This window comes from Boleophthalmus pectinirostris, unplaced genomic scaffold (genome assembly GCF_026225935.1).
Source record: "Boleophthalmus pectinirostris isolate CB_2022bp ecotype Guang Dong unplaced genomic scaffold, ASM2622593v1 HiC_scaffold_9, whole genome shotgun sequence".
Taxonomy (NCBI): Eukaryota; Metazoa; Chordata; class Actinopteri; order Gobiiformes; family Gobiidae; genus Boleophthalmus; species Boleophthalmus pectinirostris.
Genome location: NW_026571541.1, coordinates 7,053,408 through 7,068,084, shown reverse-complemented (window position 1 = coordinate 7,068,084; position 14,677 = coordinate 7,053,408). Strand labels below are relative to the sequence as shown.

The 14,677-nt window shown below is 37.9% G+C and overlaps 1 protein-coding gene across 1 annotated transcript in view; it reads right to left on the bottom strand.

Moving 5' to 3' along the window:
* Window positions 1-14,677, bottom strand: part of LOC110160358 (large neutral amino acids transporter small subunit 4-like) — a 57,273-nt gene that overhangs the window by 31,666 nt on the left and 10,930 nt on the right. Inside the window, exons 3-5 of the mRNA XM_020924996.2 lie at window positions 8,754-8,976; window positions 7,965-8,020; window positions 7,612-7,688 (exon numbers count right to left, since the gene is read on the bottom strand). Coding sequence (XP_020780655.1) covers window positions 7,612-7,688; window positions 7,965-8,020; window positions 8,754-8,976 — 356 coding nt within the window. The remainder of the gene's footprint in view (window positions 1-7,611; window positions 7,689-7,964; window positions 8,021-8,753; window positions 8,977-14,677) is intronic.

The window sequence follows — 14,677 nt, the reverse complement described above, 5'->3', positions numbered from 1 at the left end:
ACATTTTGGTTAATTAAATGTATTTTTATGTAATTTTTATGCCCTACTGTGGAATATTCGGGGCAAAGCAATGACATATCCATAGAAACAAGCAGGTGACAGATCCTCCACCAGAAAAGTTCCACAATAAACAGCTGTAAATTTGACATTTTCAGATCGTGTTTGGCACTAACAGAAGCAGTACCTCTCCAACCCTGCTCTCTATTACTGCTTTAGTGCCTGTCAAAAGGAGATTTGTAATAACCTGAACCATGACACTGCTGCATCTCCAACTCTGATCTAACGTTTCACACTCACTTTTGCCCTTTCAAAGTATTCAATCTGTTATTAACCGCCAAAACACGTCATGTGACCACTCAAATCATGGAGCACTTCCTCTGCTTCTAACCGCCGTCACTGCCCTGGGACAAATGCTCACACGAGTACAATTAAGACCTGAGTTGTAACTTGCAAGAAAGGATTAAGGATTTCTGTTAACATTGTTTTCATTTTAAACAAACATGAACCAAAAATGTAATCCTGAATCTAGACTCGATTTGGTCCTGTTGTAATCCTGGTTCAGTCTTGACCCGGTCCAGGTTTAGTTCCAGACTTAGTCCCAGTTTAAATATGATACAAGGAGTGTGAATGCTCCCTCAAATGTCTCATGTCTCATACTATTAATACTTTTATACAACCACACTATAGCAATATTTCTATTTATACAATTACTACTACTACTTCCACTTATACTGCTTACTACAGTGACTACAGCTTCAACTACTACTACAACTACAACAACTGTAGTCCTACCTCACCATCACCACCACCACTACTACTACGACTACTACTACTACTACTACACTATAGCAATATTTATATTTATACCATCACTACTACTACTACTACTACTACTACCCCTACTACTCCTACTACTACACTATAGCAATATTTATATTTATACCACAACTACTACTACTTACTATAATTACTACTACCACCACTAAACCACTACTACTACTACTACTACTATGACTACTACTAACTTAAATCACTACTTACACTACTACCACACTATAGCAATTACTACTACTACCACTTCTACTACTTATTACAATTACTATTACTACTACCACTACTACCACAATACTTCTACTACTACTACTATTACTACTAAAAATACTACCACTACTACAAATACTACCAAAACCTCTATATCTCAGTAATTCTAAATAATTAATGAATGCGACAATACTACATTACTGTTACTACTACTACTACTTATACTACTATTTGGCAGTTGTACTAGTGCTGTTATACCAATTATTACCACAATGGGAAGCAATAGCCCAGACAGACAGATCCCAGAGAATCCAGTTTTGTGTTGCAACAAACCAAACACACACCTCATATTATCAGCCACAGGAATTTGGAGTCTTAACAATAGCCCCATAGGTTTTACTAGAGAGAGATACACATGCCAAGATCTGCAACATACATTTTATAAGGCATTTTTCCACGACTATAGATGCATGTTTAGATTACACTGCATGTTGACATTTTATGGTAATTGGCTGGTATTTTGAACGCACCAGGCTTTTGTGCAGGTGTTCAGTGGATTTGCAGTTTACGATGTTAAATGAGAGCAACATGTGTTCTGGGTTAAGCGCAGTGGGTTGACCTAAAATAGTGCATCAGCTTTAGTCATTGTTATTTTAGTGATTTTAGTCTTCAATCAGGCGTTATATGGTTTTGTTGAATGTGTATTTGTCTGTATACAAGTGGTATGGAATGTCAGGATTATTTAATGTAATGTAATGTTGTTTTAATATAATTGTGAGAATGAATGAGTAATAATTGTGAATTTTAGAAGCAAAATTAGGTGATTTCACTAGATCTGACCTGTAACTTGGTCTGGTTTGGTCTCCATGAAGATTGAAAGGTTTAATTGTTGTGAAATATTCCAGACAAAGCAATAAAAAGTTGTTTTGAATCAATATTGTAACACTAACGTGACGTTTACAGTAGATAAACAGATATCAACTCTTGGGTTAGGCAAAAACAATTCTAGTTAGGGACCCTTGGACTTGGATTTGAAAAACAACTAGTTATAACTTTTCTTAGTAAAGGCATTTCCAGAAATTGGACTAAACCCAAACTGAGGCACCGAGCACACGGGGAGGAGCCTGTGTTTCAGTTCTCAACAGAACTGAATCCATTTAAACAGCAAAACACTCCAAGATGTTGTTTACTCAAACCAGGAAGAGGGAAGGAAGGAGGGTCTCTTTTCCTTAACCCCTCCCAAAAAAATCTCAATGGGACACTCAATACTGGGTTAGCTTGAGGAAGTTAGTGCACATAGACAAAAGAGTAACCCAAGACTAGAAAAAGCACGGAGACGACCTGTCTACAGAGGACAAAGGACTGTAAAATAAAACAGGCCCGTCTAAAGCGCCTAAACCTTCAGCTGATGAAAATACTGTCTGCCTCATAAGAGAGAAACATGTACTTGGGAAAAATTTTAGTAAAAGTTAAATTGTGGTTACTCTACACGTGACAGTATCTCAAATTATGAGTTCCTTTGCTTAAATGCATTGTTCTTTAGTAGAAACAGCTAATAAACATAGGGAACTACATATCCTATGACTCATTTCAGCACAGACAACATAAAAAAATGTTTTTTACCTGAATTCTTGAGATTCTGACAGTAATAATTCACACCAAAATCTTGTCAAAGTATTTTAAAAGCAAAAAAAGAAGTGTCCTATCGAGAATTATATTAGCCTCTTCAAAATATCGCAATAAATATTGTACTGTGAGATGCATATCGTGATAATATCGTACCGAGAGATTTGGATAGCATTGAGTTACAACAAAACATAATATTTTTTGAATAGTGACGAGTCCTCAATCTATACATACTAGTATTACTACAGTAGAGTAAGAGTACCATCTTTTGAATTGTAAGGAGTCCTCAAAATGGCACAGATGAAACAAGGAGCCAAAACCTATTAGTATTTATAGTGACTGACATATTACTACAGTACACTAACAAAAACATGTTTAAATTGTTGAGCACTTTCTGGTTGAATATTACTTATTTTTAGGGATGTAACGATATCCAAATCTTTCGATATGATATTATCACGATATGCATCTTACGGTATGATATTTATTGCGATATTTTGAAGAGGCTGTTATAATTGTAGATAGGACAGTTCTTTGCTTTTTGAGATTTTGATATGAATTATTAATGTGATATTCCCAAGAATTCAAGTAAAAACATATTTCTTCATGTTTTCTGTGCTGAAATTAATCACAGGATATGTAGTTTCTGATGTTTATTAGCTATTGCTACTATAAAACAATAAATTTAAGCAAATCATTTTGTAATTTGATATATTGTGACAGCCCACGATATTACTGTGAGACTTTTGACGATACGATATCACGATATTTTGGTTATTGTTACATCGTTACTTATTTTGCATTATGTATGTTTTGTATTTTATGCACTACTTGAATGCAGTTTCTGGTTTATTCTGGCTATCCAAATTCTCCGTATGTAGGAAAGTTGCAACCTTGCAGTTCTTTCTATGAATACTACTACTATGCCACTGTTTTTATGAAGTGACAATACTCTTTACTGTAGTTTTATGTTAACGTTTACTACTTTCCTCACCTGTGTCTGCACGTTTAAAAATTCACTAGCGCGCCCTGAGCAGAGACAGAGCAGCAGTTTGCCTCACAGGGACACACCTCAAAAGTGAAGGAAACATTAATGAAGCCCTGGGAGCAGGTTAAAGGCCCAGTCCGCAGCTAAACGCACAGTGTACACAGACCTGCACACTGTACGTCACTGTACATGAACCAGAGCACACGGGCGACTGAAACTAGAGAAGACAAAAACAACATAGACTCAAGGGGGAAAGAGGAGGAGGAGGAAGAGGAGGAAGAGGAGGAGGGGAGGTCTAGACGTGAGGTGGAAAATAAATATGTATACTGTAGATACTTTTACTTCAAGGTAATGGTTGGGTTGTAATGTGTGTGCTACTATGAATTGGATAATGGGTAAATAATAATTAAAGTTTTATATCATGAAATTTTTTGTCAATTCTTAGCAAATAGTCTGTCAAAACAATCTGTAATTTGAACCTGTTTACATACACGAAACAGAAAGGTTGTGTGCTTTTAAATATTTAAAATTAACATACAGTATATTATTACATCAGTTTGTGTGTACTTGCATTAAAAGGTACTCATGTGTATTTCATAATAGTTGTCCAAGAATTTTCAAGTGGAATTTTAAACACTAGCCTCACTATTCTAGCTGTAGAAATTAATGCATCTATATTTATCTATATGTAATGTCTAGAAAACTAACTATTCCTTTGTCATAGCATCATTTTGAAACCAGTTCATATTCACAAATACAGCAAGAGGAAACAAATAACTCAGTAAGCAAAGTACTATAGCACAAACTAAGTATCATAATTCATGTATCTGCCCAGAGTTAAACATTTAACATCTTCTTTTTAAAATGGAAAAGAGTGGTGCACCATTTTAGATCTTGCATTGCTTTGTACTGAAAGGTCCTACATTGCATACAGTTGACTTTTGTGAGATTTAAACATTGTTAGAATGTTAGAATCTTCAAAAACAAACCTTGGAGTTGTGTTTTGTTTCGTTCACATGTTTGGGTAATCTTGCATTATTAGTCTGTCCACATCTCCAAAGCTCAAAATGCTCTGTTCCACCTTGTGATGTCATGTAGTTGCAGTTTTCAACACCTTTTAACTTTTGTTTAGTAGAAATTGGAAATTCCAGGACTTAAAAAATCCAAATGATTCTAGTGAAGGTCTATGGAGTTTAAAAACACAGTGGGGCACTTCCTGTATTGCAGCATAACATCACAAGGTGGAACGGTGCTTTCCGTTCGACAGAAGAACTCAGCTTTTGTGTAAATAAAACAAAACAAAACTCCTGGTAAGTGTTTGATGAGAAAACAACATTATAACAGATATGAAAATAGCATAATATGGGCCCTTATTTACATAGTTATGAGTTTTGTGTGAAGTAGCAGATAAAATGTTTTGAGTATTTCATCTTTTCTTCTACTTCTTCTGGTTCTTTGTGGTGATTGGGGTAAACGAGCTGAACAACAACTGCATTTGTGTGTGTGTGGGACTGTGGGAGTGAGGCATTCAGGGTCTGTGTGTGGGGAAATACAAAGACGCATCTCAGATTCTCTGTCTGCGCTTCCTGTTTATGTCTTGAGAGCTGACGTGCATAACATGAACTTAAGGCGTAGAAAACCACATTATGAATTAAATATGGAGACGACTGTAGTGTTTGTGATCACCAAATAGTGGAGATGAAATATGAATGGCATCGCAAATTTCAAATGCACGGAAGTTGTACAGCAGAGGAAGCTTTGATTGTACTTTTTCCCAACATTAATAAAACATGCCCCCAAGACTGCAATGTAAAACGTGTCTGCTGACTCGCCTTATGTAACTATAATGATGTATTTGAGTTTAACGTCATATATTTTCTCCATATGTTGTGTAACATTTATTATTATATTAACATAAAGAAAGATTTAAAGATGCACAATGTAATTTTCCTGGTGCTGGGTCTTTTATCTGAGATGTTAGAGCTTTACATTGTTCCATAGTATGACATTAAACTTATCTATCTTGCATTTGTTCAGTTACCTTGAAAAGCATGCATTCAACTTTCAACTTCAACTTTCAACTGTATTATTGTCCCAGAGGGGAACTGTTGTGCAGCAGTGTCAGACATACAGTAGATATACATTCCTTTAAAAATAGGGGAAAAAAAGAAGACCAGGAGATGTAACCGCATTTCACCATGACTGATCCAAGCTGTAAGAGAGCATTCATCCTAGTTATGGCTTCAGAAATAAAGGAAGTCTAAGTTCTCTGAGTTCTGATCTCAGACATTCTCAGACGCTGCCTAGAAGGAAGGAGCTTAAACTCCTCAAAGAGTGGGTGATTAGGGCTCTCAATTATTTGTTGGGCCTTGCAAATCACCCTTCTGTTGTAGATGTTAGGGCTGGGTATCATTAAGACGTTACAGATACGATGCATACCTCGATGCATAGGCCACGATACGATACATATCTCGATACAGTGCACTTTTGATTTGATACAATATATTTCAAATCGATTTGATACGGTTCAATAAAAAATAAAGTCTAAATTGTGCATGTGACACTAAAAGTATTTGTTAAACCACTTCTTGTGCAAAGTTCAAATGAAACACACCCATTTTAATCATCAAAACAGTGAAAATGTCAAATGTGTCGCTTAAACGAGTTTCCTTCCTCTAAACAAGCAACAGAACTGTAGCTCTGTGACAAAATAATTCAGTAAAATATACCAAAAATACTCTTGGAGATATATCGATACAGGAGTCCACAATATTGATACTGTATCATCACAACAAATGATACGATATATCGATATTTCAATATTTTTGCAAACCCCTGGTAGATGCCCTGTAGCTGGGACTGCTGTAAGCCGACAATTTTACCTGTCACTTTGACCAAAAGAGCCAGACGATTTCTACTAGACATAGAGAGGACACCGAACTGACAGACAATACAAAATGCAAGAATAGATTCAATGAAACTTATAAAAATAGGTCATAAAGAACATTACTGACATTAAAAGAATTCATTTTCCTTAAAGAGAACAGTCTGGCTTTGGCATCATTACTGTTTTGTTTTCATGGAGACACACACATTTAATGCTACACTATGGAACATTGAAGCAAACCAATGACACGGCACCAGGAAAGTTGCATTATGCACCTTGAATCATTCCTCATCTTGTAACTCCTTTGCCATATGCACATTCAGTTTTTTGTTTTTTTTTTTCTCAATGCGAAACACGTAAAAATGCTGTGTCTAAACATGTCAAAATTCAGTGCTTTTTTTCATATGTGACTTTGCATTTTACCCTTTTAACCCATAACGTCAGACTGTTACACAACTGCTCCACGTGTGTGAGAAAAGCCCTGCTCTGTCCTCAGCCTTATGTGGATGTAACAGTGAAGAGCTCATGTCTTTTTAAGGGCCTGACACCAGTGAATAATGCATCAGTACCACCCAGACCGCCTGATGCTCCTGCCTTGTGTCTGTGTCTCTGTCTGTTCCAGCCATAAACTGTATAAAGAAGTAGACTAAGCGAGTGTGATGTCACCCACAGAGTTCAGCTCCAGTCAAATGAAGCTCACAATTTGGAATACGGTGCTTGGCGGTTTAGCTGTGTTCATTTATATGTACACTCTATAGTTCCAGCACACTCTCATGATTCAGCACTTTTGTCTGAGATGAGATTGATCTTATGTCTGATCAAGAAGGATCAGACTTGGAGGATAAAATGTACTATTTACACAGTGCCCGGAGCAGGGAGAGGCCCTTTACAAAATCTGTAATATGCTATTTTCATATAGAGAATATGAACATGTAACAACCAAGATGATTTGTACTCAGGGCCTCGCTCCATCTCGTTACATTGTGCTTGTCACTGTCTTTGGTGCCATCAAAACTGTGTCTTTGGTTTTTCATTTTCAAATGTAATATAAAAAAGTTCTGTAGCTTACTGTGAGAGAAGTGAAGGTCATGCACATCCCTCCAAACCCATTCATGGCCAAAGCGAAGAAGATGAGGATGGACAGACCTGGAGGAAAAAGAAATAAATGTGAAATCATGCTACATAAAATGTTTCTTTTTTGTGACTTAAAAGTATCGATTTAGACATGTGACATCAAAGCAGCTTCAATGTTGTGTGTCAAGGTCAAGGTTCAAGGTCAATGTCAAGCTTGACCTTGAACACCATTCAACTGCAGCAACTGTTGTCCCAATATTGCTATTATTATTTTCCCTAAGTTACTATATCTTAGAAATATATGTTAAAATTATGTTTTCAAGTAGACAAAGTGTATTTTGTTCTTACTGTTAGGATCACTGGCTCCATAGGCGATGAGGAGGCAGGAGAAGGCAAAGCAGGCGCTGTGGACACACAGAATCAACAGTTATACACTCTTTCTCTTCACAAGACTTTACTACATATATGAAGTGATGGGAAGAACACAAAGAATAAAAAAATATACAAATGTATTTAGTTACAAAATACTGAATAACCAAATTAAAATGTATTTTGTAACATATTTTGACACATGGTCCAATCAGAGTACTGTGTTCTGAATACAGTACAATGCAACGCCGAGTTGCATGTAAAAAAAAACCTGCCTGATAAAAAACTGCAATGATGAGTAATTCATAAACAGCTTGATTGTTTTGTTTTGCAATAACTTACTGTATTGCTAATCATTACCCACACATATTACAAGAGCAGTCCAAAGCCAAAATTGCTCAATTAATTATAGCCATGTATTCTTTTTAATTTAGAAAAGTCATTTTATTATGAATACCACCAAATAAAAAAGTAAGTGTACCGGAATACAGTTATATGAAAATAATACATATTCAGAATAAGCATTTTCGGTACATGTATTTAGTTACTTCCCAACACTACAGATGTGCTAATGTACTATAGTGTACTGTAGTGTACTGTAGTGGTAGTATACTGTAGTGTACTGTAGTGGTAGAATACTGTAGTGTACTGTAGTGGTAGAATACTGTAGTGTACTGTAGTGGTAGAATACTGTAGTGTACTGTAGTGGTAGTATACTGTAGTGTACTGTAATGTAGTGTAGTGTAGTGCAGAGTGTTATTCACTCACCTGCCAGCCAGTCGGAGTTTGCGGGGGCCATACTTGTCCATGATGATGCCCATGGGCAGAGTGATGGCCGACAGGAGGAAGGAGCCGATGGTGAAGGCCAGGTTCAGCATCTCATCCTGGTCTTTACAGATCTGCCACCCGTTCACTTCCAGATACTCCTCTTCCTCTGCCGACGAAGACTGGGGGTCTGAAGAGTTGGACATGTTCATACTCGAACTGTTTCCTATAAAAAGACGCAAGAAAACAATTTGAAATGATCTGAATGATTCTAGTGAAGGTGTATGGAGCATTACTACATGAAAACACAAGGTGGAACAGTTTGAGAGAACTCAGCCTAAATATAAAGGGTTTGTGTGAATGAAACAAAACACAACTTCCAAGTCTGTTTGTGATGATGAAACAACAATATAAGATCAGAAAACAACATGCTAAAAAAGCCTCTTTAAAAGCCAGTGAAAAACGTGCAATCAGGTAGTTCTTCTGTGAATCAATCCATAGTTCAGAGTAGTTTAATCTTATCCACTAAACTAGAATCTGTAAACATGTTTTTATTTCTGCAAAGCCAGCAGTTGTCTCCTAATCTGCACTGTTGAGTCCAAATGAAAATAGACCTACATGTGTCACTGTCCAATCTGAAAGTTCCATTATGCTGACACATTTGATGGCTTTTCAGAAGGTCAGACAAACTCATAAACACGTGAGGGGGAACTCTCCGGATCCAGAAATAGAACCGACTAAAGCTGCACGCTCCGCTTCTCTGTATCAGTGTGAGGCACAGGCTGAGACTTGTAAACAGTTAGGAAATATCCCTCCTGTGAACTCAGTGCTCTTCCTTCTCTCTCTCTATTTCTCATCTACCTTTCTTTTCTTTCCTCTTCTCTTTATCCCTCTCATCCCTTCTGCATCTTTTTCTGTTCATCCTGCTCCTCTCCTTTTTTGTCTCTCCTCTCTTGTTCGATTTACTCCTATGGTCTCTAGGTTTTCTCTCTCTCTATTTCTTTGTCTCATCTCTCTGTTTCCTGTTCTCTTTTGTCTCAATCTCTATGCCCCCTATCTTTTCTCTTTCTCTCTCTCTTTGCTTCCCCTCTGTCAATCATTTTACCTCTCCTGTCGCTCTTTCTCTACATATCTATCTCTGGGTTGTCTCTCTCTCTCTCTGTTTCTTTCTCTCCCATCTCTGTTTCCTCTTATTTTTGTCTCTCTACTCTCTCTATGTTTTCTCTCTCTGTGTGTCTCTCTTCTCTTGTTCACTTTACTCCTTCTGTCTCTCTCTCTCTCTCTGTATATCTATCTCCAGGTTCTCTCTCTCTCTCTCCCATCTCTCTGTTTCCTGTTCTTTTTGTTTCTCTACTCTCTTTATGTTTTCTCTCTCTCTTTGTTTCTCCTCTCTCATTCACTTTACTCCTTCTGTCTCTCTCTCTCTGTAGATCTATCTCCAGGTTCTCTCTCTCTCTCATCTCTCTATTTCCTATTCTATTTTGTCTCTCACTTTGCTTTCTCTCTCTCCTCTACCCCTATCTCTCACCTTCTCCCCTTATCTCTCTCCTCCTCTCATTTCTCTTTTTCCATCTTCATCTCCTCATCCTCTCTCTCACTATCTCTTTCTCACCCTCTACCTTTCTCTCTTTTCTCCGCTCTCTCTTTCTATCTCTACAGCTATGTCTTTTTTCTTCTTTCCAATCTTTTCCCCTTTTATCTCTCTTTCCTTTTCCTTTTTTTTTGTCTCTCACTTCGTTCTCTCTTTGTTCACACTAACTCTTTCCTTTCTCTCCTCTACCCCTATCTCTGACCTTCTCTTCTTATCTCTCTCTTTCCCCTATCTCTCTTCTTTTTCCATCCATCTCTTTCTCACCCTCTACCTTTCTCTTTTTTCTGTCTCTACAGTTATGTCTTTTTCTCCAGTCCTTTACCTCTCCTCTCTTTCCTCTCCTCTCTATCTCTCCCTACTCTTCTGCATCTTTCTTTCTCTGTTAACCCCAATCCTCTCTTTTCTCTGTCTCTCTCTCTGTCTCTTCTCTCTCATTTACTTTACTCCTTCTGTCTCTCTTTTTTGTCTTTCAATTTGTTCTCTCTCTATCTTTTCTCTCTCTCCTCTATCCCTATCCCTCACCTTCTCCTCTTATATCTCTCCTCCTCTTCTCAGCTCTCGTTTTTCCATTTTCATCTCCTCATACTCTCTCTCACTTTCCTATCTTATCTCTTCCTCACCCTCTCTCTGTATCCCTTTTTCTCCTCTCTCTTTCTACAGTTATTTCTTTCCTCTCTTCTCTTTCTCCCACTTTCCCCCTTCCTCTCTCTCACTCCCTCCTCTATCTCTTTTCTCTCTTACACCTCCTTTCTCTCTTGTCTCACCTCATATTTCTCTATCCTCATCCATGTCTCTTTCTCCCTTCCCTTATTTCATTCTCACTTCTCTCTCTCTTTTCCCCCTTTCTCCACTCCACTCTCTCTCACACACCCTCTCCCCTGTCTATCCCTCCTTCTCTCCTTCCCTCCTCCCTCTCTCTGACTTGTTTTTAGTTTAAGCTATTGGAAAAAACAAAACCTGACTAAGCCATTTCACAAGTGGAGAGAGGAGGGGCGCTCACCTTAGCAACAGGGGTCACGACTCTTTCTCTGATAAACAACATGTACTTTTTTATTTGAGTACTCACTGGAGTACTTTAACTGCATCGACCCTGCTTGTGTACTTTAATGAGGCGAACTAGGATTAGAAAGAAATGGGGAAGTGGGGTTTGAGACCAGGAAATGATGATGTCACAATAAGGAAGCCTGCAGCAGAACTGGACTCGGCCGCCTGGGAGGACCCTAGAGTGGGTGAAAGGTCAAATGAGTTGTTTACGCTTTTCAGTACAGTCTGCAAGCAGCATTAAGAGGGTCACCACAAACAAGAAAGGTGGTATAGGGATATTAAGTAACCATGGCAACGCTGTTTTAATTAAGAATATGTTGTTCTGAGACTTGCCCAATCAAAATGTGTCAATGGCAAAATGAAATGTGTTAATGGCGCACCTGGTTCTCTCCATGTTATTGCCTCACCTGGAAAGTTCCACAGTATGGCATTTTATCTATTTCAGTAGAAAAAATGCAGTTTTCTCTCATGTTTTAAGAACTCATTATAATGACGTGTTTTTAGTTGACTCTTAATTTGGATCTTTTTAAAATTTCGAGCTTTACTGGATAACTACAGTCTAGAGATACACTGCAGATACTGGTGATATATCGGGCTGATATTAGGACTTTTTAATGAAGCAGCTATCCGCTATAAAACTCCAAAATACCTGCGATATTTAGTTTTGGCCACCCTGCTGCTTAAAGAATACACCCAAAGCTTCATTTGAATACTTTAGTGAGAAACTTTAGTAAAAACTTAACTGCACAGAATTCAGAATTTTGAACATATAACCTCATTTCCTAGTTAGCAGGCTAACTAATGGACATAGTTAGCCTGCCACTAAAAACAGTCTTACCCACTCCACAAATCACCCAAAGCAAACCTATTATAACGCCAGACTGCAGATGTGAATGTCTGTGTTGATAGAATAATTTTAGAAGTAAAAGCAACCTTGAATTTGAAGGATTTATGTCTGAGCAGCAGCAGTGAGTTGTACTTCCTGATAGAAAGCTCAGCAGTGGCGGATCGATATATGAGAAAATAGTCCCTCAACATGCGACGATTCATGCAATGCAAGGTTAGTTTTATTTCAAACATTTTTCTGTCATCACAGACATTCATGTGCACAGTCTGGTGTAATAATTGTTTTGCTTCGGGTGTTTTGTGGAGTGTTTTTAGTGACAGGAGAACTATTGCCATTGACATGCACTAGCCTAGCACCAGCGACCTCTGCAAATACAAGGACAGGATGAAATATTTCAAAAAGTGTCTCCACGTGTCTCCAACACTCTGGCTCACTAGGAAATTAGGTCCTATGTCCAAAATGTTTTATCATTTTCTTAACACAGTTAGATTCATTAAATTGTCTGGACTGTAGACTTTTTTCTATTAGAAGGTAGTACTAGTAGTAGAAATACAATATATAATGGATTTGCCCCAAGCATTTGCGCAAAGAGAGACAGACATGCTTCCCACTTTGCTGTTGTCTCAAAGTTAAGTTGATGCACTTTAGATTAGCACGGGAGTTGTGTTGTATAAAGAGGATTAAGTGCTGAGTTTTGCACTAACACAAAGATGGCGGCGCGTCCCTAGAGCTGAGATGTGCTGCATAATCACACACAGCACAGTCAATAAGGGAAGTGCCGGACAAAATGCGAATTAGGTCAACACAGTAAAAACAAGACAGGGTTGGTTTGGCCTGGTTTATTACTACATGATCCACAACAGCTCCTCTTTTCAGTAATCTTGTTTGGACATGTTGAAAACTATTAGCGTGTGTGTTTAAGCAGCTGTAGGTGAGGCCCAGTAACCTTTAGCCTCTAAAACGTGACTACAGTTAAAGTTAGACCAAGGAGAACAATGTAATACAATAAAATATTACTAATAATACTAAGGTGTACTACTGTATGTAACATTTTACTGCTTTTCTATGAATCTATTGTCGTGTTTCCTGGAATGTTCCTATGATAATAAACTACGCAGGTGCAACTACCATGGACAAGTTAGATCTATGGAGAGGCAAGTCAGGTCCTGTCATAGCTTATTTATTATTTATTAGGCCAATAACCTTCCCTAATATTGAATATTTTTTCTTATGTTTTATCACACTTTAAAAAATAAAATCTACTACTACTTGTATTGAAAATATAAAAATACATCTTGCTACACTTAAAATAAGAAAAACAACAACTTTTTGCACTTAAAATAAGAAACAAAACCTAATGTTGCTTGAATTAAGACAAACACACTTATTCCATTAGTAAATATTTGACTTGTCAAGTTGAATCACCTCAAATAAAGTCAAATGTTCCTAATTTAAGCCATGTTAATTTAGTTAGATGTTGTTTTTTTTCCAGTGAAGGGCAATTGCACAGAAATCAGCTGTTACTTTGATGTTTATGTATTTCTATCCCCAGAGGCTGCGCGGTTGAACTCAGAGCACTTGTGCATGTGTTTACACACAGGCTTTGTGTAAAAGGTGAAGTCTGTTTTGTTCAGAGCCCGTCATGCGAGCAGAGGTGACACATTTAAAGACCACGGCTCTAACTGTCACTGCACAACACGCACAAAACACACACACAAACATGACACGCACAACTCCAGACAGAGGGAGGGGGGGAGAGAAAGAGAGAGACAAAGGTGAGGGAGGGTGAGACGGGTTTATCAGTTTATCAGGGAGACAGGGAGGGGGGGAGGGGGGGGTTAGAAGGGAGTAGAGAGAAGAGAGAAAGTGGAAGAGTGGATGGGAGAGGGGGTAAGGAGAGAAAGAGGGGGTGAGAGAGAAATAGACAAAGGAGATTGTGAGTTAGAGGAAGGTAGAGAGAGAATGAGGAGAACGAGAGCAAAAAGGAGGGAGGGAGAGAGGAAGAGAGAGAGAGATGGAGGAAGGAAGGAAGCTGAGAGGAGGAAAGAAGGGCAGACTGAACTGATAAACAAACAGCTACCAACACATGCAAAAACCCACAACTGTGACACAACAGAGTTCAGATGCAACTTCTGTCTGAATCCTTTCATAACAGTGTGAAGAGTTGTGCTGCAAAACAAGTTTACTTTTATTAAATATATGTGATCTTACACATTTAAGTACTAATGTTAGTACTACATCCAAGGAGTATCAAAATGAGTGAAAATATTTTAAAAAAATTTCTGAAACCCATGGATAGGATATCACAATGTCATCAGCTTAACAAGTTGAAGATGCACTGTGTAACTTTTTGGTTGGGAGTCCGTCACCTGCTTGTTTCTATGGAGATGTCATTGCTCTGCCTGGAATGTTCCACAGTATGACATTAAACAGCTCTAGCTTACA